The sequence below is a fragment of the Microtus pennsylvanicus genome, chromosome 9, assembly GCF_037038515.1.
Source record: "Microtus pennsylvanicus isolate mMicPen1 chromosome 9, mMicPen1.hap1, whole genome shotgun sequence".
In the NCBI taxonomy this organism is placed as follows: Eukaryota; Metazoa; Chordata; class Mammalia; order Rodentia; family Cricetidae; genus Microtus; species Microtus pennsylvanicus.
The window spans coordinates 46564384-46590895 of record NC_134587.1 but is presented as its reverse complement, the minus strand read 5'-3'; the positions used below and the strand labels follow the sequence as shown (position 1 = coordinate 46590895).

The 26512-nt window shown below is 45.5% G+C and overlaps 1 protein-coding gene across 3 annotated transcripts in view; it reads right to left on the bottom strand.

Annotated features, from left to right (window-relative positions):
• The window catches only part of Nup214 (nucleoporin 214), a 78158-nt gene extending 52164 nt beyond the window's left edge, over positions 1–25994 (bottom strand). For 2 of the 3 annotated variants that reach the window (XM_075985788.1, XM_075985789.1), the window contains exons 1-16: positions 25847–25994; positions 23917–24112; positions 22839–22990; positions 21126–21324; positions 20526–20596; positions 18162–18225; positions 17472–17575; positions 15263–15369; positions 14337–14403; positions 13165–13291; positions 11603–11764; positions 7291–7726; positions 5979–6151; positions 3843–3943; positions 987–1073; positions 634–783 (exon numbers count right to left, since the gene is read on the bottom strand). In XM_075985788.1, coding sequence (XP_075841903.1) covers positions 634–783; positions 987–1073; positions 3843–3943; positions 5979–6151; positions 7291–7726; positions 11603–11764; positions 13165–13291; positions 14337–14403; positions 15263–15369; positions 17472–17575; positions 18162–18225; positions 20526–20596; positions 21126–21324; positions 22839–22990; positions 23917–24112; positions 25847–25891 — 2241 coding nt within the window. In that variant the 5' untranslated portion in view covers positions 25892–25994. The remainder of the gene's footprint in view (positions 1–633; positions 784–986; positions 1074–3842; positions 3944–5978; positions 6152–7290; positions 7727–11602; positions 11765–13164; positions 13292–14336; positions 14404–15262; positions 15370–17471; positions 17576–18161; positions 18226–20525; positions 20597–21125; positions 21325–22838; positions 22991–23916; positions 24113–25846) is intronic. The other variant, XM_075985790.1, reaches the window with a different exon arrangement.
• Positions 25995–26512: the final 518 nt, after the last annotated feature.

Here is a 26512-nt window from a genome sequence, read left to right as displayed (position 1 = left end):
TCCTGTTTTTAGGACAGTTTCTGGTGATTGATAATGTGGAAACTGAGAAGAGCAGAAGACTGGAGACCATGAAAACGCGTCCGACAATATCCTTTACTAAACAGGGCTGTCAGAAACTCACTTGGCTTGTTAAGCCTCTTATGGAGAGGGTCACAATATGGCCCAGGCCTTAAACCTATGAGGACTTCATGAGATGATCTGGTATAGCACAGTACCGGATGGAGTATGCAGTTGGCTTTCCCCATTATGCAGTGACCAGAGCAACAGGAAATAGTGCTTTAACCAGCAAACATTTGACATTTTGTACTGTATATGCTCCAAAAAATTTTAACTCGATGCCATAAAAGAAACACTTGAAAGTATACTTAAACAGCTATAACCAACTTTAATGGAGTGCCTATTATGAGCTAGGAGGTAGAAACTATGATCTCATTTTACACAGGAGGAAACTGACAGACAGCTAGGATAGCTTTAAGCCTCAGTTCTGACAGTCCTGAATTCAGGGTTTTGCAGTTAAAAGGCCACCAGCAGCAATGATGGCCCTCAGAGAGCACAGTGGTTCATACTAGTGTTCTGGACCAACAATTTCTAAAAGCCCCTTTGTACTCAGGAAAGAGCTCCACTGATACAAACCTCTGTGGCCTCTCTAATCTCAAAGAGGAAGGCGTGCAAGTCATCTGACTCCGTCCGCAGCATCTTCATCTCCTCTGAGGTGCCAACCTGGAAGCAAGCTTTGGAGGTCCGGGCCTTTAATTCCTCTAGCTCTTTCTGGAAGTGTGCAATCTGCGAGAACCATGAGCAAAGAGACAACCGGTTCTGTGCGGCAGCAGTAACAGCACTGCTTCCACGATTTCGGAACAAACCTCTACAGGGGCCACGCCAGGCCCTGATGTGAGAAGAATGGCCATGCAGCTGACTGCACTTAAGGCCACTACAGTCTTACTGTCAGAGCTACTCTCAGAAAATAACACAAGCAACGAGCTCACCTCCTCTCCGATTCCAGCCATCACAGGGTCTGAATCTTTCCACTGATGGCCCTGCTTCTCTGTGACAGGAGGCTGGAGGGACTTGGCCTGCAATGGAAGGAAAAGGCTTCGAGACAGGCTCCACACCGGAGCTCTAGCTTCTAGCAACAGTCCCATTGGTCTGCCACGGTGACCATCTTGCTACTCAAAGGACAGGAATGACAGCAAGAGAAAAAATCCAAAAAGGGTGCAGCAGTCAGGACAGCAACAGGCAAGAGACAGCCAAAGCCTAACCCAAGATGTGTATGACATGCGAGGATATATGCCACAGAACATGACCTAGAAGGGAAGAAGCACTACCAATGAAGAAAGGAGACCCCAGCGCTTTTGCTTCTGTGCTTGTGCAAAGCCCTGCTTTGTCAGTGCTGCTAATGGAGGTGGAAAAGCTTCTCAGAGAGAAGGAGCAAGGGCTGGGCAAGAGCTGCTAAAATCTGCCGTGCCCTGACATGGCTTCAGACTGCATAAGCAGTCACCAAACAGCCACCTAACAAACACCCATGTGCTGGGCACTGTACTACAAGCTAGTGCAGTGCAGGTGTGTGTTAGGACGGTAGGCACAGCAGGAAAAGGCACGACTGTTGCTCCTGGAATACTCAAGTGGGAAACTGACAGACAGTAGAGCCACATAAGCAAGCTGAAGTGATGGCCACTGACTTAAATACAAGTAAGTATCAGAACTGTAAACAGCATAGGAAAACCTTTCTGAATAAGAAACAGGAAATTATTCCTAAAGCAAGACATGAGAACCTGGGGAGATGGCTCAGCAGGTAAGCATGAGAAACCCTTATAAAAACTGGGTGTGACCATAGGTACATATAGCCCCACAGTAGAGGGGCATCCTGGCTGTCCACCTAAGTCCAGGTTCAGTGACAGACCCTGGCGCAGGGAAAGAAGGTAGCAAGTGATAGAGCAGGACGCACAAGGTTTTCCTGGCCTCCTCACACTCATGTGCACATACACTACACACCCCTAATAAATGCGAGTTTGAAAAGCACAAAAGAACTAGGGTGGGTTAAAGCACAATGGTAGCATGCTTGTCTAGTAGTTCAATCCCCAGGGCTGTGAAATAAAGAAAGGAAAAAATAAAACCATTCTGTTATACTAAAGTAAAGATCTTGTATCCATGGGTGGTGATACAAAGAGGATATACTGTATCTGCTTTGCTGTGTGTTTGTGTCTTTCCAAACTAAGTACTATACAGATCATAAGATGCATGCTGAGCATGCACAGACCCTAGAGTCAATCCCACGCACATGATCCATCACCTAAGACGGACCAAGAGGGAAGCCCTGACTGCAGAACTCTCTACATAAGGCTTCCCTGTAAACATGTCTGTGGGGACTGTCAGGTGCAGGAGGGCCCAGCCTCCTATGGGCAGTAGTAGTCATACGCAGGTAGTTATGAATTGTGTAAGAAAACTGAGTCAAGCCAGTCCGCAAGCAGTAGCCTCCATGTTTCCTGCTGTTCTTTTTCTGTCTTGGTCAGAGGCACCGCTTGCTATGTGGAACAGTAAGTGAGCCTACCTTGATTCCCTCAACTATGGACTGACCTTGAGGGGGAAGCATAATAAACCCATTCCTCCCCTATGACAGTGGTTTACTGTTGTTTTGTTTCTTTGTTATAGTTTTTTGAGACAGGGTTTCTCTGTAGCTTTGGAGTCTGTCCTGGAACCAGGCTGTCCTCGAACTCACAGAGATCCGCCTGCCTCTGTCTCCCGAGTGCTGGGATTAAAGGCGGGTGCCACCACCGACTGGTACTTTTGGTGTTTTATCACAGCAGCAGAAATCAAACTAGGACCCCATCCAACAGAAAAAGATTAAGAACATTAAGAGACTACATACAAGAAAATATCCAGATGGCTAAAATTGGTATGAAATAAAGCTCAACTTTGAGAATCACTAGGAAACTGTGAGTTAAATAAAAACAAAAACCAAATACAAACAAAAGATGGGGGAAAAAAAAGCCAAATACAACGTAAGATGAAAAATACCAAGCCTGTCAAGAACAGGGATGGGTGGAAGTGTCTACTGTGGGTGGCAACCTGCTAAAGAGGACCATGTGCGGTCTGTGGCCCACAATCACGTTTAAACCCCAATGTGTACATCTGTTCAGAGGACATCAAGCACATTGCTGAGGTCAGCACTACTCTGCGAGATGAAAGGAGCACCTGTGATAAAATAGCAATAGTGATGGATGGATATAAGAGCATAGTAAGACTATATGCTGTGGCTCTCTACTGGATAGGAAACAGTAAACAGGAAAATTAACCCATAGATTGTTAGATATCAAGAGAGTGGGTGACTCTTGGCAAGGATAAAGACCATATGAAGAAGAGCCCGGAGATTCTGGTAATGCCTTCTTATCAACTTGCTTGTTGGTTTTCAAAGTTTGTTTACCTGATGACAATTACTGAGGTGTACACATACCATATGGACTTTTTTCTACAGAAATGACTTCAATTAAAAAACTGGGCATGATGGCACAAGCCTTTAATCCTAGCACTCAGGAGACAGAGGGGATCTCTATAAGTTCAAGGCCAGCCTCCTGGACTGCAGAGTGAGCACCAAGTCAGCTAGGTTACCACAGGGAGACCACAGTCTAAAACAAAACAAAACAAACACAAAACAAAACAAAACAAAACAAAACAAACAACAAAAGAAAGTAAGTAGATAATTGCTTTTGTAACAACGTGTCAAGAACTTCAAGCACATACTCTGGCGTCTCCTGTGCAGTCCTCATCACCGCTCCCACGTCTGAATTCTAAAGCACAAAGGCCAACTTTGTAAAAGGCAGGTGTAGTGAGAGAATGTAATATACCTGAGGAGAACCCGCCTTTGCCACGGGAGGGTTTATCCGGGGTGACTTCTGCACCATGGACGGCACTGGACTTGGACCACTTGGAGTTGATCGGCCTGAAGCTTAAACGACCAGAGAAGTCAGTTAGAGCAGACTTCCGTCACCACAAACATCTGTCCCCAAATCTAAGGAAAGGAGTTACACATTGTCTCTGGCTCCACTTTGACAATCATATTAGAGAACGATGACCAGACTGGGTCCTCTGGTGCAAACCCATAATCTCAGCCTCAGGAGGCTCAGCAAGGGAGGATTCTGAGTTCACGGGCACTTTAGACTACAGATAACGTATAGGCAAGGTTAGGCCACATTTGAGACCTGTCTCAAAAACACAAAGATGGCTGACAAGATAGTTTAGTGAGGTGACTTCAGCAAACTTAAAAAGAAACTTCCCTTACTCAAAGAATTCAGAAATTTCCTCATTCGTTATCTATTCGGGATTTGCCAAAATAATATTCCAGACATTCACATCTAAATGGCTACCCAAGGCCAGGTGGTCCAGCCTTGAATCCCAACACTCAGGAGACAGAGGCAGGCCAAACAGATCTGTGAGTTCAAAACCAGCCAGAACTACACAGTGAAACCCTGCCTTCAAAACAAAACAAAAACCCAAACAAATGGCTACCCAAATAAGCAACTGAAAAACTGCATTGGGAGCCCGGGAGATGGCTCAGCAATGAAGAGTGAGTTGCAGAGAACCCAACTTTGGTTCCCAGCGTCCACTTCAGGTGGTTTACAACTGCCTGGAACAACTCCAGGTGTCGGACACCTCTGGCCTGTGAGTACCTGCAATCACACGCATGCACCCAGCAAGCACCCCTACCAAGCCCAACTGAAACATGTGCTGCCGTCAGCCTGAATGGAAGCGCGCCTGGGGATGCACATCACTGGCGCTTGGCAGATCTGCAGTCTGAGTCCTCTCATGTGCAAACAATCAGATCCACAGGGACGGTCCCCAAACCACTGAGCTGGCTTTCTCATAAATGTTAAAGAAATGAACTGAGACTACGCAGAAAATTCAGGGAGTGAACTTTACTTGGGACCGTGGTAAATCTGAACGGACTCTAGATGTGACTGCTGTAACTCCTTGAGCTGTGATAGCCTTCCCTGGCTTTTAGGAGGCAGGAGCTCACATATCTAGAGGTCAACTGTTTCACAATGTCTGCAATTAACCCTGACATGTTTTAAAATTTTTACATAAAAGGAAAAAAGAAATAAGCAAACCCAAAAAAATGTTAGGAAGCCCTGAACCTTGGTGAAGACCACAGTATTTACAGTTTTTGCAACCTTGTACATAGACAGGAAGGGAGAAAGGTAGGGTAGGTGCAATGCCCTCTGGAGTCTTAAATCCTGTCTCAAGTATTGTACGTCATCACTGCTTAGAGTGGCTGAGGGCAAAAATGTTCTTAGACTCTCAGGAGCAGTAAGCACGGGAGTCACTGAGGGCTGCTCCTGCCATGGGGAAGGGCAGTTCAGTAACTGTCCTTCCATTACAGCAGCTGTGTGTAAGGACGGGCACCCCGCCACAAGATGCCGTCTTTGAACATCCACGAGCAGCTAAGTGGAGACTAACATAACTGAAACCACTGTGAATTTCCCAATTCTGAGCACAACAATCACAGCACATTAAAACATTAAAGTAAAAACAAAACAAACAAACAAGGATGGTGGCACACGCCTTTAATCCCAACACTGAGGACAGAAGCAGGGCATCTCTGTTGAGTTTGAGGTCAGCTTGGTCTACAGAGTGAGTTCTAGGACAGCTGGGCTACGCAGAGAAACCCTGTCTTGAAAAAAAAAAAAAAAACAAAAACCAGGACTGGAGAGATAGCTTAGCAGTTTAGAGCACTGGTTGCTCTTCCAGAGATTCTGAGTTCAATTCCCAACAACCACACGGTGGCTCACAACCATATACAATGGTAGGTGATGCCCTCTTCTGGCATGCAGGTATACATGCACAACACTCATACAAAAAATATAAATAAATGGAAAAAAGAAAAACAAAACAAAAAAAACTTGCCTCACTATATATTACCAAAGATTCTTAAAATGCTGAACAGTATTCCGCTGAAAACAGAAGCCACTGGCTCCAGAGAATACCTGATGGTGAGGGAGAAACTGAAGACTTCAAAGACACAGAGCTGGATGACGCTGGGAGAGGTGTGGGATGGCTGAGTGGTCCAGAAGCAGCTGGCTTGGGGGAGGAGGAGAACGGCAACACGGGGGGTGTGCTCGTGGAGCTCTGAGCAGGTGCAGAGGCCACAGCAGTGAACCTGAGAGTGGAAATGAAGCTCTATCACAGCAGCCTGCTGGAGGGTCCTTCCATGCTCATCACTAGCAGTGACACCAAGAATAACTGACTACTCATCTCCACTGAGTCACAGCAAACCACGCGCTTGCTGCTTACTCATACGAGGGCACAGTTTCCACCTGCTCATTTAGGAACATGGCATCAGCTACAGCCCCACCAAAGCATGTAGTAAAGGCCAAATTCTCCATGATAGGAAATACTTATCTTCTAGCCTGTCAAGCTAAGTGCCTGTATGCAACCAACTATGAGAACCTGTTCTGAGATGATCATCTCCGGGGTATCAAAAATACCAGAGAAACAAGCAGGTTATCATCTTTGGGACACCATGGCCCAGTAAGCATGTCAAGTCAACTCCATATGTCAATAAAGGTCTGCAGACAGTCTAATATTCCAACAGTAGACTGCTTAGTTAAGGAATGAGTAGGCCAGAGCAGAGCGCTCAATGGACGAGTGGCTGCAGCAGCATGTCCCAGCAATGAGGCAAGTAGAACCAAAAACTGATGGTTTATTACTCATTGCGACTGCAAGGTTGAACGATACAGGGGAACATTCCTTTCAGATGCTCAGTTTAGTGGAGAAAACAGAAAAAAAAAAAAACAGATAAAGAGGTAAATAAATAAGATATGAGCAAGCTGGCTGGAACTAGGGCTGGAGGAAACCAGATACCATGCTAAAAGGTTTGAACCGTACAGGAGAGCAACAAGAAACCTTTGAGGACTGTCAAGCAGGAGAGTCATCACATGTGTCCCTAACTGCACAAGTCACCTTAGTGGCTGCACAGAAAACAGCTGAGAGACAGGGTGGATACGAGGAGAGAAAACTACAAAAGACCCATTCGTTTCCAGGGTGTATGCTCTGGGTGGCTCCCTTTTTAAAATAATGAACACTGACCGTTACAGTCTGAAAAAGCAACCCAACAGCTTGAGTGCTAACTTCTAACAGAATAAAAAACCCCTTCGAGAGACACGCTGGGCTGCAGTGCACTGCTAAGCCCTTCTTCACAGAGATTGCTCAGTACTCCATTCAGTGACCGAGTCCAGTGGCCACCGTGCAGTAGTTCTGACCATCCCATCAGAGAATCCAACTTTGAAGGTTACTTACTTTTCACTCAGGTTGGCTTTCACAGAGCAGGCTGAGGGTGGGAACGAAGGTTTCATCCCTGTGTGGGGGGTGCTGGACATTGGTGTACTTTCCATGGGGGGCTTAAAACTTGATGATCCAAAAGTAAAGGGGGCAGCAGGTGCAGCCATGGGGGACGCTGACAGGGAGCCTTTGGAAGGAGGGGCAAAAGAGAAGGTGGAGGTGCCAGAGCCCACAGAGCCCGTGGGATATGGAGGGGGCTCGCCGGTGACAGAAGCAGATGACTTTAAGGATGAAGGGCCAAAGGAGAACACAGAAGGGGCTCCCCCAGCAGACGGCAAAGGGAAGGCGGTGGTAGGAGCAGCGGAGGACACAGGTGCAAGAGACAAAGAGGCTGCTGCTGGGGCATCAAGGTTCTGCGGGGCTTGAGGAGAGGTTGGAGTGGTAGGAAAACTTCCTGCAACAAAAACCAAGGAGAAACAAAAGAACAAAGTTAAATTGGTGGTCACATGACAGAGGCAGGGGAGAGAGGACTGAGGTCAGATAAAGTTGGAAACCATGCCTGTTAAGAAAACAGAAGGTGTAGCCAGGCGAGGAGACAGAGGCAGTGGGTCACACAACCAGTTCCAGGACAGCCAGAGCTAGAGAGAAACTCTTGTCTCAAAAAACAAAAGGTGGGACAGTTGGTTTCTCCAAGGATTCCACAGGATAAGATGTGTGAAACTTTGCCAGGAGGTGGTGGCGCACGCCTTTAATGCCAGCACTGAGGAGGGCGGCAGAGGCAGCTGGATCTCTCTGAGTTCCAGGCCAACCTTGTCTATAATAAGTTCCAGGACAGTCAGGGCTACACAGAGAAACCTTTTCTCAAAGAACAAACAGAAAAGGAGGGAAGTGAAATTTTGAAGAAGGCCAAAATGGGGAAGGGCACTAGGCTAACAGGACTTCGTGGACAGAAACAATAAATTTGCTGCCGCAAACTGAAGAGTGGGGTGTCAGCCTCGTTCGCATTACCTCATTAACCAGGACATAAGCCTAGTTCATCCGGGTCTCTGCCTCAGAACACTACTTAAAAGCAGTCACAGATGCATTAGGCAGTGAACTGGCACAGTCCACGAAGTATTCCAAAATAAAAGAACTGAGGGAAACGAACTAAGTTTTAACTCCTAAAAAAGCTGTCAATTATATTTTTAAGGTTAACAAATTTAAGCAGAGAGCCTAATTCACAAAAAGAAACAACTATCCAATCTCCTTAACAAGAGACATATAAATTTAGCCAGGCTTCCTCACATTAAATCCCAGTACTCCAGTAGAGGCAGGAGATCTCTGAGTTGAGGTCACCCTGGTGTGCAGAGTTCCAGGCCAGCCAGGGCTACACTGTGAGACCATGCCTCAAAAACAAAACAGAACTGAACAGAACAAACAAACAAACACAGAAACAAAAACAAAAAAGATATATACATTTAAATTTAAGTTTTGACTTCCCTTTAAAATATCACAATTAAAACATGCTGCCCTTGAGAGCAGGTAAAGCCGACCTGAGGCCTTTGCCCAGTGCCAGGGATCAAATACACTAAGCAGGACTTTTAGAAAACATTTTGCAACATGAATCAAAACCCATAAAAAAAGGCCCCAATGATCCCTTGCTTAAGAATAAATCCTATAAAAATAATTTAAAGAATGAGAAGAAATACAAATTTGTCTTTTTCTTTTTTGATTTTCAAGGCAGGAGGTTTTTCTGTATAGCCCTGGCTGCCCTGGAACTCACTCTGAAGATAAAGCTGGCCTTGAACTCAGAGATCCACCTGCCTCTGCCTCCAGAGTGCTGGGATTAAAGGTGTGTGCTCCCATCCCGCAGGTAAATACAATCCCAATGTTTTTAGTTTTTTGTTTTTAAAAAAAAGTCAACGGCACAACAGAATGGTTTATTCTTCTGAATAAACCATAAAAGTTAGCTAGGAACCTAAGAAAAGTTTACAGCTTAAATTTAAAATCAGTATGCCATGCTGGGGATAGCAATCTTTGATCCCAGCACTCAGGAGGCAGAGGCAGCTGATCTCTGTGAGTTCTAGACCAGACAGGACTACACAGTACGATCCCATTAGCAATAAAGCAATATCAAAACATGTAAATAACAATAAAATCAGCATTTCATTGACGTCACATTTTAACGGTAACAATTAAAGTGTTCATGCAGAAACACTGGGAAGCAGCTCCCCAAAAAAGGCTGGTTTAGAATTTGTTCTACTTCCCCAACTTTTTGTAAGGCAATTGTCAATTCAACTACATATTAAATACTTTAAAAAATAAATAAATACACTTACAATTTACAATAGTTAGCCTTGGCTGTTAGGCTAACATGCGATTGTGTTCATGAGAGATACTAGGAACATTGAGAAGATACAAGAACGAAAGAAAACGGAACCTTTTGATGTGAATTGTCACTTCCAGAAGAGTATCTAACACTACTCTCAGTAGGCTACTTGAATACCTCTTTTACACAATGGTTACGGAACCAGCAAGAAACACCTTTAAAGAAACATGCAAACATAAATCAATTCAATGCCCGTTAAGATTACACCAGAACGGAAAATAGAGGCAACATTCTAAAGAAATTGTACACATTCCTCCTAGGGCAATTAAAACTGAGGATTCAAAGACTATCACCCCATTATTTTCTGGTCATTCAACACCACATCTTTGGAGCTGCTGTGTAGAAACAAGCAGAACCATCAATATCTTCCAAACCTTCTTACACCTTAGCCATACTGGGAGGTACCAGGGCAGACTATCCCCTACTTTCATTACTCCATTTTCGTTCATGGGGATATAGCTGTTATCTCTGCACTAGATGAGAAGGAAGGAGAAAAGTCTCTAGAAAAAGCTAATGGCCGCTACCCATGATGGTTCACAGTCCCTCATGCAGAACAGTGCTGAGAAACACCTACCCTACAGGCGTCAAGCAGACGGGCTGCCCTGCTCACTACAGACAGACTAGGGAAGCTAGGTATAGGTGCTCACGGAAATCGTGAGGGCAGAACATAATGCAAAGAGCACTCACCAAGGGTAGCCAAAGTTCAATACAGCACTGCAGTCTATGCCAGCATCCTGGTGGATTACTTGGGGTCACACAAGTACCTGAGTGCTCAGGCTTACAGGACAATAGGAAAACATGACCAAGCATAATCAGCCACATTCCGCCCTAATGGTCAGCAGTCTTTAGGCAGGACTAGCGACACTATAGGCATTTTAGTTACACAAGAAGAAAAGTATCAATATCTTCTCACAGAACTCAAAAAAAAAAAATTTCAATATACGGGGGAAAAAAAGCACTTCTAACAAGTTTGACACTTTTTTCCCACAAATGATATAAAGCTGTTAAAATAAAAAGACGTCGATAATACAAATTAGCACCTCCGTATGTTGACGTAGGAGGATCTTCTGTCTATGTGTTACTTTCATTGGTTAAATAAAGAAACTGCCTTTGCCTTTTGATAGGACCGCAGCTTAGATAGGCGGAGTAGAACGAACAGAATGCTGGGAGAAAGAAGCAGGGTCAAGCAGACGCCATGATTCTCCGGCCTGAGATGGACGTAGGTTAGAATCTTGCCGGTAAGCTACAATCTTGTGGTTCTACAAAGATTATTAAAAATGGGTTAATCAAGATGTGAGAGGCAATAAGAGGCAAGAAATAATGGGCCAGGCAGTGTTTAAATGAATACAGTTTCCGTGTAATTATTTCGGGTGAAAACTAGCCGGGGAGCCGGGAAGTGGCCGCTGCTCCTTTTACAGTATGTGCATGAAGATTCCACCACAAAATGCTGACTATGCTCCTCCTTGACGGTCTATGGAATCTGTTCTTGGGTTTTCTAATTTTTCTGCAACACATATATTATTATCTAACAATGTTCTCAAAAAGAAGGAAAAAAAGGAAATGTGAGCCAGAGACACTGGGTCTCCACACCCTATGAGCCAGAAGTGGGCACTAGAGTTTACAGCCCTCTCCAGTGTTGGCTCAGCGCAGCGCACAGTGGCTCTTCACTACCTCTCCGTTCTCAACAAACTTCCCTCAGTTACATTTTTTCAGCGTCCATTACCCCTTGGACCAATCCTAAGGATTATACATACAGGCCTTTAAAACTCAGATCTCAACATGGCTGACCTTTCTCTGTCAAGTCTAGTAAGGGCTAGAGAAAGAAGCCAGGGTGAAAAGAGGTAAAGATGTACACACTGTTCCGGACATCAGGCCAAGCCTTCCTACGGTAGACGGCCCCCATGTGGCCACATAAAGACACCGCCCCCATGGGGATGACCACATGCAGACGGAGGCACACACCTGACGACTTGGGCAGTCGCTCTCCTTCTATTGAGACCAGCTCCAAGGTCTTGATTAGGGACCGAACCCCAGGATTTTGATTGATCATATAAAATGGACAAAGCACACCATCTGTTGAAAGTAACAGGAGAACCGGAGCAGCAGGAAGAGTCTTTTCATCGTCTGTCAAAAGAGAAAACAAAGGTTTAAAGGGCCAGGTCCATTTTCAGACGGAGGCCTAGAAGGGCAGCTGCCCTGCTTATTAAGGTCTTGAGGCGCTCCGTTCAACAGCAGCTGACCAGATGTGAACAGCCTTCCATGCAGCAGTTACAGCAAGATCTCCTGACACTCTGAGATCATCACATCCTGCTGGGCCCTGGTCATTCCAGCAATCCAGTACTTCCCCAGTCTCCCTCCATTCAGGAAGTAGGGCTCAGCACGACCCTAAAGCGTGATTCTAAAACCCAGAGTCAGTTACTGAGGGTGAAAGTGCAAAGAACCGAGAAGCAGAGAAGTCAGCCACCAGAGACTTCACCTCTATGACATCTCAGACCCAACAGGGTCCTCCTGTCTCCATGAACCCTAAAGACCGAATGGGTGCTGGCTCCTGTCTCCACCTACCTAGTGCTGGGATTAAAGGCATGCACCACCACTTCATGGCTCTGTTTCTCTATTTTTAGACTAGTTCAATCTTGTACAGCCCAGTGTGACCTCAAACTCCTTATCTTCCTGTTTCCTCCCAAGTGCTGGGATTAAAGGTATCACTACTGCCTGGCCTCTATGGTTAACTAGTGATTAGCTCTACCCTCTGATCTCTAGACAAACTTCATTTGTCAGAACAGAAAATATTACTACCTCAACAAGATAGGAGTCTCTGCCTGGGCGGTAGTGGCGCACATCTTTAATCCCAGAGGCACAGGTAGGCAGATCTCTGTGAGTTCGAGGTCAGCCTGGTCTACAAGAGCTAGTTCCAGAACAACTAGGGCTGTTACACAGAGAAACCCTGTCTAAAAAAAATAAATAAATAAAATAGGAGTCTCTGGTTGATGCTGGTTTGGGGACTGAACTAAAAAGATGGTGCGTGCAAACACGCGGACACACACAGACACAGTGTTAATGTGCCTACCAAACCAGGGAAAGGACAAGGACTCGGGCCTGACCAGGATAGAGCCATATGGTCAAGTTCTCTTCAAGGCCTCATCACACCTCAGTCACTGTAGTCACACTGCTGACCTCCACAGGGAAAAGGAATCTTCAGAGAACATGCTCAAGCCCCACGTGGAAAACATGAGCTTGAAGCTCTACTCCCTCATCCTTCCCTTAACTGAGCACCGGGTGCACAGCCAGCTGACAGTGACACCCCTTGTAAGGTCACTAGGGAACCAGATATTACCTATTCAATCTAGGGAGACACGTGAACTGTGTCTGGTTGCGGTTTCATTAGTGAGTAGCCATCTTTGGGCAGCTTCACACTGACTGCCATGATGCACCCACCACTCTGCAGGTATAACTGCGTCAATGGCTTCTAAGTACCAACCATTAGAGGACAGCTGTTTCTACAGCGATCACTAGACAACACTCACTGATGGCGACTTCTACTTCATTGGTATAATCTATGGCAACGCCCATGGGCAAGGAGTCATCACTCCTGTCTGTCACCGGCAGTTCCGCTCGACTAGAGTCCTCCAGTAGCCAAGATTCCCAATTAGTCTGAAAAGAAAAGAAAGGGAAAAAGGATAAACAGGAAGAGGTGTGTTGTTTAGCATTTTGCACTGCTCCAGAGAACACCTGGCATGGGTCAGCTTCCTGCGCTGAAGGGGGGCTCTGACCGCTGGCCTGGAACAACATCTATAAGTCAAGAGTACCCCAGCATCTGAGTGGCTAACTGAGCCGACTTCTCCACTTGCTCCCGGTGTGTCTGCCCCATCTTCTAAGGTCTGGGCTGCCTGCCACAATTTGGCAGTTTCTAAACATGCAGGTGCCTATGTCACTAGTCACTGAGACAGAAGGCAACTGGGCCTGACTTCTTGTCTCTCACTGGCCAGTTCTGCTGCTTACACTCCTCGAGAAACGTCTACATCTTCCCAGTCACATCCCTCTTGCTCCTGTTTTCATAGCTGGGCTCCATTCTATCCAACAAATGACTCCTGACTCTTATGATTCATTAACATTCTGTTTAGATTTTTGTCGTGGCCAGCTGGGCAGCATGAGTCAGAGGAAACAGAAGAGAAGTAATGAAGCTAGGAAAACAAGCTGTTCAGGCCCGGAAGAGTACACACTCATACTACATGGCTGTATTCATGGACAGGAGTATTCAAGGTACAGTCACAAGGCTGCAAACCAAGCCGACTCTAACTCTTAAGTAAGCCTCCAAGCAAAACAAAAGTGATCTGAAAACATTACAGACCAGCATGCAGACAGTGGCAGTGCGGGGACCGCCAACAGGAGCCAGCGAGAACAGCTGAAAAGGCACTATGAAAATGGGCCGAGGGGAACGAGAAAAGACACCAAGGTTGGGGTGCAGCTTGGTGTGCATGCACAAAGCTCTGGGTCCAGTCTCCAACACTGTAAAGCCATGTGTAAGAGGGGAGGGGAAGGAAGGGAGAAGCTATTGCTCGAGGCATTTTATCCTTTAGCCTTTGCATTAAAAGCTCCGTGAAAGGGACATGATTACAGTCTTAACCAGCCACCTCCACGTGACCTCCCTCAAAACAGCATCATTCAACACAAAAGTAACAAAATAGCAGAAATTTACCTGATCACTTTGTCGAGCAAGGATGCTAACTTCTGTTGAGGCTGCAGATGCTGCCAGCACTAAATCCCTTAAGAACAAAACCAAAAAGCCATTACATTCAAGTCTACCAACAGCTCGAGCCTGACTGGGTCTATAGTACAGCACAGGGCAAAGTTTCCTAGCAGGCCGGAGAGAAGATGGAAGGTACCTGATGTAGTGTTGGGCTTTTTAGTTCCAAAAATCCATGGAAAACCTACCCACTACTATCCATGTAAGGACAGGGGACATACAGAACCAAGTCTGGGCTCACAAGAATCCTGCCCCACAGCAAGGAAATCCAGCTCAAGAAGAAGCTCCAATGGACTCTCAAAGGTAAGCTGCTCTTGGAGAAACCCTGAATGGGTTCCTAAGTATCAGCATTTTTAACCCAGGTGACAGCTGATGCCTGCAATCCCAGCACTCAGAGGGCTGAGGTGGGAGGAGCACTGCAGATTTAAGGGTAGTCTGAGCTACAAATGACTTTTTCAAAACAAACAATCAGTACTGTCACGGTTGGCACTCATTGCAGTTGAGAAAATTGGACTTTGTGATGCTGGGTGTCATGGTGCATGCCTTTAATCCTAGCCCCAACCCCGGAGGCAGAGGCAGGCATACCTGAGTTTGAGGCTGGCCTGGTCTATACGGTGAGTCCAGGACAGCCAGGACTAACAGTGAGACCTTGCTTCAAAAACCAAATGGGTGGGGGAGGGGTGGGTACACATTTATTGGACTTTGCAGATTAGTACACACTGAATATAAATAAATCAGGATTGGGAAGTAGACATCATAGCCATGAGGACATTATTTCATAATCAGCTGAAAATACATCGAGGCCTATCAGCCTGTACTTTGCTCTCTTACTGAACAGCTCCCTACTGAACTCAGAGACTGGTGTGTGTTCTACTCACCACTCCTCGATGTAATTGAGGTAGTAGTGATGCTGTCGCTCTGTGCAGCTGCTGTAGCAGGGCTCCATCAAGTTCACAAATACCTCTGGGTGCTTTTCTTCTTTTTTCTATAAACAAGAGGAGGGGAGAGAAATCTCATGTGCAAATTTTCTGGACTCCTACCCAGCTCACAATCACTTAAGCGCAATCAGAAACGTGTTGCAGTTTCTGTGCACAAACATAGGGACGAGCTCTGAAGGGCACTCATAGGAATAGGAACCCCATCACCAGGCAAGTCGAAGAGGAACTGCCTTCTGCCAGAGCCTGCCGCAGGACAGCCTTTGTGCCACCTGGCTTTCTAGCCTGCATGGCAGAGCCACCAGCTTCCTTAGGTCCCGAGTGCTATGAAGACGGCTTCGTCAAGCACTCTCCGTCTACTGCAGGAAGCACCAGCACTCGGCCAGCAGTGGTCTCAATGCTACTCCCAAGGAAGGGAGTTACTAAGATTGTCAAAAACATCTCAATGAACGTAATTTTAAACTGGACCTCAGCAGATATCCAAGAGAATTACTACAACAACCTGGTACGGTGGCTCACCCTTATAAGCCTAGCAGTTGGAAGGCTAAAGCAGGACTGTTGAAAATTTCAGGCCATCCTGGGATAGAGTGAGTTCCAGTTCACCCTGTGCTACAGTGTAAATGACCCTGTCTCAAAAAGAAAAAAATAAGAAAAAAATTCACAAAGACACCTTTTCCCATACTGGCAAGAACTAATATGTGGACCCACCACACACTAACCCCATGCTGGGAGCAGTGGTAGTGGTGAGACATAACTGATCCAATTCTCCTAAGAGAGACAGGGAAGCCATGTAGCCGTCCACAGGAGACAGTCGCACTAGAACCTTGCCAGTAAGCCATAGCCATGTGGCAATACACAGATTAATAGAAATGGGTTAATTTAAGATTACGTTAGCTAGAAATACTCTTAAGCTATTGGCCAAGCAATGAATCAAATAATACAGTTTCTGACTGATTATTTCAGGACTAACCGGCCAGGAGCAAACGAGCAGCCTCCAAAAACAACATGGCAGCTCACAACTGTCTGTAACTCCAGTTTTTTGGAATCTGATATCTTCACGTTAATGCGCATTAGAAAAAAAGCTAAATAAATTATTTTGAAAAAAAGTCTGAGGACCAACTGGACTATACCAAGATAGAAAACAGAGTGGAGAACTGGAAATCTGTATACAAAAATATCAAGTTGTTTTTGAATGGTAGGATTAAAATTCTCTTTCTTAAGCAGAGCAAACAGACTTATTAAGGAAGAACTGGAAAAAACTCCCAATAGTAGAAGTTCTAAAGGAGGAACACTAAATAATGTTGTTTGTTTTTCAAGAAGGCCTTTTTAGGTGTCTTTTTCTCTAATATTTCTAAGTAATCTTGTGGATCCCACTTTCTTCTCTCCATGACTCTGACTACAGGTTATCAACTCCCCCATTCATCAGCACATGGGATCCTTAAAAGCAAGGACTCTGACCTGGTCCCCTGTTTTAAAGCAGTGCCCAAACTACCAGTACCTCATAATAGGGCCAGATGGTAGTGGTGCACACCTGTAACCCCAGCACTAGAGAGACAGAGGCAAGTGAATGTCTTTGAGTTCTAGGCCAGCCCAGCAGAGCAAGTTCCAGGACAGCCAGGGCTACAAAGAGAAACCAGGCCTCAAAACAAACACAAACACACACACACACACACACCCCAAGCCTGTGGTGGTCTGAAGGAGACTCGCCCCCATGGGTACATATGCCTGAATGCTTGATCCCCAGTTAGTGGAACTTTGGGGAAGATTCAGACAAGGTGTGGCCTTGTTGCATGAAGTTTGTCAATGGGGAGCAGGCTTTAAGGTTTCAAAGGCCCACACTAGGCCAAGAGTCTCTCTCTCTCTGGCTACCTCTCCAGTGCCATGCCTGTCTGCCTCCTGCCATCATGATCATGGACTAACCTTGAAAACTATAAGCAAGACCCCAAATGACTGCTTAAGCAAGAGAACAGTTACAAAGTCAGTGCTCTAAATGGACACCATCATTTTGGTCCCAGGCCCACAGTATAACACTGAAACCTTACACCTGACTCTACAATCACAGCCAATAAGGAAAGGGATTTAATTCTAAGTTAGCTTATTAGACAACTTCTGTGATTCTTGGCAAACAGAGGTGTTCTTGTCACATGCTTACCGGGAGTAAAGCCATCACCACGTCTGGACAGGTTTCCAAGGCCCCATCTGCACCAGCATAGACTATCATGAAGACATAGGTACCAATCCACAACACATCCAGAACTGAAAAACATATACCCGATTCCTAGGTCACCAATCTCAGCAAGAAGATACAGCTAAATGCATCTATGTTTGGAATAGTCACAACATGCTACAAGAGTTAACTTAGACAAAGAAAGAAAAGTACTACGGCTTTTAGCAAAGGTTCATACTCCACTGAATAAGGATAATTCACAGATACAAATGCATCAATTAGCCCAGTTTCTTAAAAATAGCAGGTTTTCTACAGGATTATTATTAGGGAAAAGGAAGAATTCTTGTAAAATGCAAGATCTATTTCAAGCTATTATATAGTAACTCATGACATTGTTTTATTTTATTTTATTTTTGGTTTTTCGAGACAGGGTTTCTCTGTGGTTTTGGAGCCTGTCCTGGAACTCGCTCTTGTAGACCAGGCTGGTCTCGAACTCACAGAGATCCGCCTGCCTCTGCCTCCCGAGTGCTGGGATTAAAGGCGTGCGCCACCACCGCCCGGCTAACTCATGACATTGTGAAACTGGCTTCTACAGTCTCCTGAGCAGGGACAGAGGATCTCATATGGCTAGAATGGCTGCAATAGAGGCCAGAAAATAAGCAAAGCAGTTGTTACCTCTCACAGGATGATCTGACTCATAAAATGGAGGACATGGAATGACCTTTTTTTCCTGCAAAGTCTGAAAAAGATTTGAAAAATGTCAAATGAAACAATGCTTAAGTCAATGTAACTCAAATCCAATCAGATCGCCTAGAAACTGATGTTCTAACTCCCTCCACACCCCCAAACAAAGAGAGCACCATCTACTCCTAGCACACCCTACCCAGGGAAACGCTCACACGAACCCCTTCCGCTGGAGCTGATGAGATGCTCAATGCAGCAGCACTCACAGTGCACAGCTACTAGTACTGATGCCCATGCCCATCAATAAGACCACTGAGTCCATCTACACAGGAGACTACCACGGAGCCTCTGAAGGGAGAGTAGCTGTCTGCACAGAACTAGAAAGAAAACCTCAGTATACTAAGCTTTTAAAAATAAAAAAGTCAGCAGGGCGGTGGTGGCGCACACCTTTAATCCCAGCAGAGGCAGAGGCAGGAGGATCTCTGTGAGTTCAAGGCCAATCTGGTCTACAAGAGCTAGTTCCAGGACAGGCTCCAAAGCCACAGAGTCAAGCAGATCTCTGTAAGTTTGAGGTCAGCCTGGTCTACATAGCAGAGTTCCAGGATAGTCAGGATTACAGAGAAACCTTGCCTCAAAAGCAAGCAGACAAGCAACAAAAGTCAATAAGCCGCATTATCATTTTAGAGACTGATGCCTCCCAGAAGACTATGCACCCAATCTCACATGATGTTCGACAACAAGCAAAGGTGACTTCCAGTTACTAAAGAGATGGCTCAGTGGTCAGCGCTCTGGCTGCTCTTACAGAGGCCCTGAGTTTGATTCCTAGCACCCACATTAGCTCCCAACCATTCTAACTGGAGTTCTAGATCCAGGTACAATGCCTGCTCGTGGTACATATACACACGTGCAGACAAAACACTCAGAACCATAAATAAATAAAAACAATTTTTTTTGATGGGTGTGATGGCACACTTCTTTGATCCCAACACTCCTGAGGCAGAGGCAGGTGGATCTCTGAGCTCAAGCCCAGTCAGGTCTACAAAGTGAGACCCTGTCATAAAAAAAAAACAACAAAAAATAGGGGCTGGAGAGACAGTTCAATGGTTGAGAGCACTGGCTGCTCTTCCAGAGGACCTGGGTTCAATCCTAGAACCCACATGACAACTCACTATTGTCTTACCTCTGATTCAAGGAGTTCTGACACCTTCACTCAGACACACATGCAGGCAAAACACCAATGCACATAAAATAAATAACTCAACAAAACTCCCCCTAAGGAGAAGAGGAAAAAATGCAACAAGAGCATCTGCTTTGTTTGATGCCCACAACCAGACACCGCACTTTAAGAGGGTTGGAAATAAAGACTGTCCTTTAACCAGAGTGACTGTTACAGCTTCTCAACCCCGTTTCTTTTTAAGCTGTTTATGTAGAATTGCCCCTCTATGCAGGTTGCTAAACAGACTTCATTCACACACATCAAAGGTCTCCAATGAAGCCAAGTAACAAAGAATGGTCATGAGTAGAAATGCCTCCTGTTTTATTCCGACATTTTCTGGCGTATTTTAAGAAGCCACAGTGCATGCCATTGAGCCAGCACTTAAGAGGCAGAGTGAGAGGAGGAAGAGTTTGAAGACCAACTGAACAACATACTGAGATCATGTCTCAAAATGACAGAAAGGGAAAGGAATAGAATTTGGAAAATTTTCTTATTAAAATATCATTGTTTCTGAATGACAGGATTGAAAATTATTTCTTTTTAAGTTGCACAAACAGACTGATCAAGGAAAACTGGAGCCAGGCTGTGGTGGCGCACATCTTTAATCCTGGCACTCAGGAGGCAGAGGCAGGGGGATCTCTGTGAGTTTGAGGCTAGTTCCAGGATAGGCCCCAAAGCTACAGAGAAACCCTGTCTCAAAAAAAAAAAAAAGGGAAAACTGGAAATATGAAGCTCAAGGAAATAGCGCAGGAGCACATTTTACTTTAAAGGGAGGAAAAAAAACAGCGCATTTCCATACCAGCGGTTTGCATGAGCAAACATAAGAGAGAAGAAGCCTGAATACTCAGGACAATGGAGCCTCTGAAGGACTGGAAGACAGAGCAAAGAGGGCAAATCTCTTCCTCATTTATGGAGAAATTGATTACAATGAATATAAATTCCTTTTTGCTTATTTTGTAGTGCTAAGGACGGGACCCAAGGTCTCACGCTAGCCAAGCACTCTAACACTAAGAGGTCCCAATCACAAATGGCTTATTCATAGCAAAAAGGAAAAAAAAAGGTCACAAAGATGTTCCCAAACCACCCCCAACAATGGTAACTTAAATAGGAAAAGTTCTCAGGTGCAAAGCAGAACTCACGGGAAGGTACTGGACCACGGTTCCATTCCGCTTTCCTACGGCCAGCTGCTTTCCTTTGGGGCTCCAGCACACTATGAAGAGAATGCCACCAATTAAAAACCCAGTGAAAAGAAAGCAGACCCCAAGATCTAGACAGCAAAATAATCATCCCAAAAGAGAACGTCCCAAGCGGAGTGGAGAAAGTACAACCAATTTAACAATACAAGCCAATGACATACCAGTGGAGTTTTGCAAGACAAGAATGAAGGTGTTTAAATGATCAGGAATCACCCTGATGTTTCTATTTGTTACTTCTAGTGCTTTTCATAGAGGTACAAATGACTTCCAGATGGCCACTCAGCAACAATTATTCTCAAAAATCCAGTTTTAAGTGAGCTGTGCTCAAATATTTCTTTCTCTCAATAGCCCAAGCACATTCAAATTAATTCATATATGCCGTTTGGTTTCAAGACCATTAACTATAAAAATAAAGGATATTCTCAATTTCAACCCTCTCCCCATCCCCAGCAATCCACACAAAACAAAGAAGGCCATTCAGAAATTAATTTTTAAATAGCTGTCATTATTGTACTTTATGGGCAGGAAGCCTTTATTACCCACCACATGTAACTGCTGCCGAGGGAGGAAGAGTGGAACACACTTTCACAACATCTGTAACTTGCAGGACAGCAATACTGCCATCAGCCAGACAAACTGCCACCATGGAAGGGACAGTGGGGTTCCACTTCATATCAGTCACCATCCCGTCTGCATCCTTGGAAAGCTTGTGATAGGCAAATGGACGTTTCAGTGGCTTTGCCTGTTAAAATAAGGGTATAAATGCAAAATAAATTAATAATCACAAAGGCACTTATGATTCAGAGAAAATGATTGAATATGCATCCTTTCTTAAATCAAACTCTCTAGTTCTTCATAACCAAGGGAAAAAAGAAGGGCATGCATAGCGATCTATTAGTCACAGAACTTAGAAAGGCTGTCAGTTACTTCACTACACTCAGAGGGACTGCTGGCTGGGATACGCAAAGCAGGAGTCTCAGATCTGCTTAGTGACCCTGGCTAGGCTTTTAGATTTCTTTCGTTGGCTGTTGGTGGGGGTGAGTTTTATTTGTTCTGTTTTCTGAGACAGGTTCTTTAGCCTGGCCTGGTCTCAAACTCACTATCTGCCTTCTGCAGTCTAGGGACTACAGGTGTGTGCTAGCATGCTTGGCCAGTGTTAAACTCTCTGAAATCTGTCTTTCCATCTGTAAAATGAAGACACTGTATCTACTACAGGAAGCATGAAAAAAGACAAGCCATGCAAACACCTAATCCAAAACATATAGTCAGCAGTCTACACTGCTACTGAAAAGCCTGCCTCAGGAGAGACCCTGCCTCAGGAAGAGACCCTGCATCAGGAGAGACCCTGCATCAGGAGAGACCCTGCCTCAGGAAGAGACCCTGCCTCAGGAAGAGATCCTGCCTCAGGAGAGACCAGATCAAACAACACTGACACCAGCCTTCTCCATTAGCTCCATGTCTGTCACAGGGCAAATCTCTAAGCTTCAAGTAGCATTCTTGAATGTAAACAAGAAATGTTACCTTGATACAGGGCTTAGTATAAAATATTTTGCTAAAATGCTTTCTGTTTCAAAGACTTACGAGTCTATATTTAAGGAATTATTTTTGTGACCTATATTTTAATCCAGAAAGACTTCACATGTCAACCTGAGATGCATCTGTCAGTCAAAAGGAAATCCCCAAACTGCAAATATTCAGAAATGGGCTCAACCAGGACGATAGGAGGATTTCTGATGGTCAGATTAAGAGCCAGCATTCCTCAGGAACTTCTGAAACTGGTTCCCATCCGCCAAAAGGAGTCATTTCTCTTACCTCCAAAGAGGAACATTCACCTATGGTGCCTATTAGCACATCAGAGCTCAAGCTGGCCTCCAGGTTCCTTCAGTATCTAAGTACCTGTTACACATTTCAAAGCCCGTGCTAGCACCTAACCTCTTCCCCTATCCTAAACTCCCTACAGCCTATGGACTCCCCCACCCCCAAGCTACCCTGTCTCCTTATAAGTCTGCTATTCCCAGTCTGCTCTCTCCCTTCTACACTCACTGTTTTCTCTACTCTCTCGCCACATCCTGTCTGCAGGCCATGTTCAGTCCATTTCCTTCTCTCTACGCTCTGGACTCTTCACTCCCTTCTATCTCCAACAGAAACGTTCCCCTCAGCCATACCACGGAGCAGCCCTGTCATCAGTTTACCCAGCTTCCAGGTTAGATTGTCTATGAGGAAAACTGAAAATACAGCTTAGTTACAGTAGCTTACCTGATTTGAAAACGTGCGGACATCAAAAAAAGCTATAAGGGAGCCGTATTCACTGGACATCATGCATGCAGAGAGCGTGAGATTGTCACAGCTCAGTGCCAGGTGATGTACGGGGAATTTCAGAGGGACATTCAAGCCCTGGACTGTCTCAACTACAAAAACACAAGAAACAAAGCAAAAAACAGCATGTTCTAGGCACACAGCCACAATCCTTTATCCAAGTCAATATGAAACATTTTGCTATCTACATAAACATATACCCTTGGATTCTTAGTTATGGAAACTAATTTTAACTTTCCTGCCAACTGTTTTTTTTTTCTCTCTCTCTCTTTTCTTTTTTTCCCCCCAAACAGGGTTTTTCTTTTCTTTTTCTTTTTTTTTTTTTTTTTTTGGTTTTTCGAGACAGAGTTTCTCTGTGGCTTTGGAGCCTGTCCTGGAACTAGCTCTTGTAGACCAGGCTGGCCTCGAACTCACAGAGATCCGCCTGTCTCTGCCTCCCAAGTGCTGGGATTAAAGGCGTGCGCCACCACCGCCCGCCCTGGGTTTTTCTTTGTATCCATGGCTGTCCTGGAACTGACACTGTAGACCAGGCTGGCGCTGAATTCATAGAGATCCACCTGCCTCTGCCTCTGGGGTTGGGGCTGGGATTAAAGGCGTGGGTCACTACTGTCCAGCTTAACTTTCCTATAAGGAGGTAATGATGCATTAAATATTCCAAGACTTCCTATTGCCCTTGCTGAAGAGGCTTTTGCTACAATGCCCCAAATACACATTTCCATCCGTTGGGTTGGTTCTGTCATGCCTTCTTCTAGACAGCCAGAGTTCAAGTTCAACTGAGCAAAAGAAAAGCATGGCACAACAGTAAGTTCTTTCCCCAGATTTTAGAGAATAGGCCACAGAAACGGGAGCACAGAGGGTTAAAGAGAAAACTCAGAAAGGCAGGGCTTTTGGCACCCTACTCTGCAAAGCATAAAAGCAATTTTAACTTTCACATTAAAATTGTGTCTCGGAAAGGAAACAAGTCGATTAGCATGCCACCACAGGCCATCTCTGCTATACAATATGTCAAAGTGCTTACCAATTTTATTGGGATCATCGCCAGGTTTGTTCTGGACAAGAAGGCTTTTGGTAGGAAAAACACACAAGCCATTGGTCCCACCAGCAAAGAGCATACCATACTTATTGGATATGGCAAGCACACTCGAGCGCTCCTTGGGCAACTCCTCAGGAGAGTCAAAGATCCTTACTTTCTTCAATGCTCTAAACTGAAAGTCCTGTTTTGGGGGTGAAACAAGATTAATTTCCAGGAAGGAAGAAATTAAATTGTGTTTACTATTATAGTCCATAAACACAATTTCAATATAACAAAATACACTATTATCCAGAGGCCAACAATTTTGTTTTTAGACCCTCTATATTTTTTGGTGATGCATGGCTTAATATTCATTAACATTTGTTGAATGAAATACCGAGGGCTGGATAGAGGGCTCAGTGGTTAAGATCACTAGCTGCTATTGCAAAAGATCTGGATTCAGTTTCCAGCATCTACATAGCAGCTCACAACTGTAACTCCAGTTCCTGGGGATCCAACAATCCCACACTTTGTTAGTCTGTAATCACTTTGCTAAGCTGCATTTGTGCCCCACCCCACCCAATAAACCCATCTTTAGATCAGGGTTTTAGTGAAAAGAATGTGACAGCTCCAAGAGAAACTTTGTTTCTATTGAGCCATATGGTATGTCTCATAAACAGTGTCTGGCACAACCACACATACTATTTTCCTCGTAGTGCATGTTTAATGCATATTTACACAAAGGTAGACAGATATATTCTCAAATCTAATTGCATATAGTGGGCAAAGGATTGCACAACTTTCCCCACATCTTTGTGATTATCAACCTAATAGTCATGATTATATTACTGGGTCTTGATGGCCTTTGTGTGGAGGGCCAGTGTGATGAAGCAATACAAAAAAAGCTCTCCTTTCTGGTACTGGCAGCAACACTGCTACTCATCCTGTGGTTCTAAGGCCTCTCCACCCCAGGATAGCTGACAAACATGACCCATGCCCATCAGGGGGCTCAGTACAGGCGCTGATGCTCCAGAAAAGAGCCGCTATTTCTAAGCATGATATGGGCCACTCTCCCGTACACGCATTTTAGCGATTCTAGCGATTCGCGCTGTTCACACAAATGGCTAACTCCTTTCTGCAATTCACTCATTTTCAGCTGTCTATGGTTCTGTGTTTTCATTCTGCCAGAGTATATAAGCCAACTATCAATACAGTATCCACACGTGGGGGGAGGGGCATCCCTCTTATCATTACAGCCAAGTGCCTTCCCTTTAATTTCCTGCCTTCGAGCTGACTTCCAGGGCCAAACTGTCTTTCTATCCCAATTAACTAGGGGTTTTGGAAGGCAGAAGTGTTTCTTGGTTCCACCTTGGGTAGTCTGGACCACCTTCAAGTATCAGCATGGAGAAAGCTAAGCGAGGGGCTACACCAACTGTGATGATGCACACCAATAATCCCAGCACTTGGGAGGTGGAGGCAGGGGCATCAAGAGCGCAAGACCAGCCTCAAGCAGACAGAAGCCAACTTAGTTGGACTACAAGAGACCCTGTCTTAAAATAAGACTTAAGGCTTCGGCCACGTGACTTTGGATAATTTATTTTCAGAACTTCAATTTGCTCTCTTTAAGAGCTAGCTGTAGGGGCTATGGTGACGATGGCCACAGCACCTCACACGCAATAAATAAAAAGTCGTTGTTACTTCTATGGTGACCAGCACATGAGAGTAGCATGGGTAACTTAAGAGGCGTGGCCAAGCCCACCTAAGGGCAAGTGACCCGCACTTGGAGAGAACTCACGCTAGCGACACGCACAAGACTGCGGCCGCTGTGAGGCGGGAGCTCTGAACCTGATAAACTGTTGGAAGCAGGCGGGGGTGGGGGGCGTTCCAGGGCAACTCCAGGGCTACCGCAGGCAGGGAGGCCCCAGCCGATCTCTACCTTCATCTCCCGCTCAGGGACTATGGCATCCATATCGTCTCCCATCGTGCCGCCTTCGAGGCGTCCAAGAAGCTGCCGCTGCAGCCCGCAGCCTTTCCTACACAGCCCAGGCCACTCGGGCCCCGACTTCCTCTCCCTGGTGCCAGCGGCGCGCGGGAGACGCGCGCTTCCGGCGCGCATAGCTGACGTCAACCACGCCGGTTTGTGGGGTGGCCCGAGTCAGTCGCGGGCTCTGCCGAAATCGCGCGCTTGTCTGTCCACCAGCCCCATTGGCCAGTTTTCCGGGGTGTGGCCACGAGGCGGGCGCCGATGACCTCCCTTCCAGATCCGCGCGCGCACACACCGGTTTTCGGAAGGTTTCTGTCGTTGCTCGGCGCACGCTTTTGTCAATCAAAGACTGGAAAATTACCCGCAGCTTCTATCTGCAGGGCTGCTAGTAGCTTCCGACTCAGAGAAGTTAGGAACTTGAAACTGTGTCCAGGGGACAGTTTTGAGAGGTTTAGGAAGAGCGGGCAAAGAGATTCAGATTGTAGGTGGACTAGCGTGTCCCGGTGCTGAACCCTTTTGCCCCAAGCTGAAAACGAAGCGGAAAAGGAGTAAAGATACATTTTGGCAATCATTTCAAGCAAAAGCCATATCCACAGTGTCGCCTTTAACCTTCCAGTA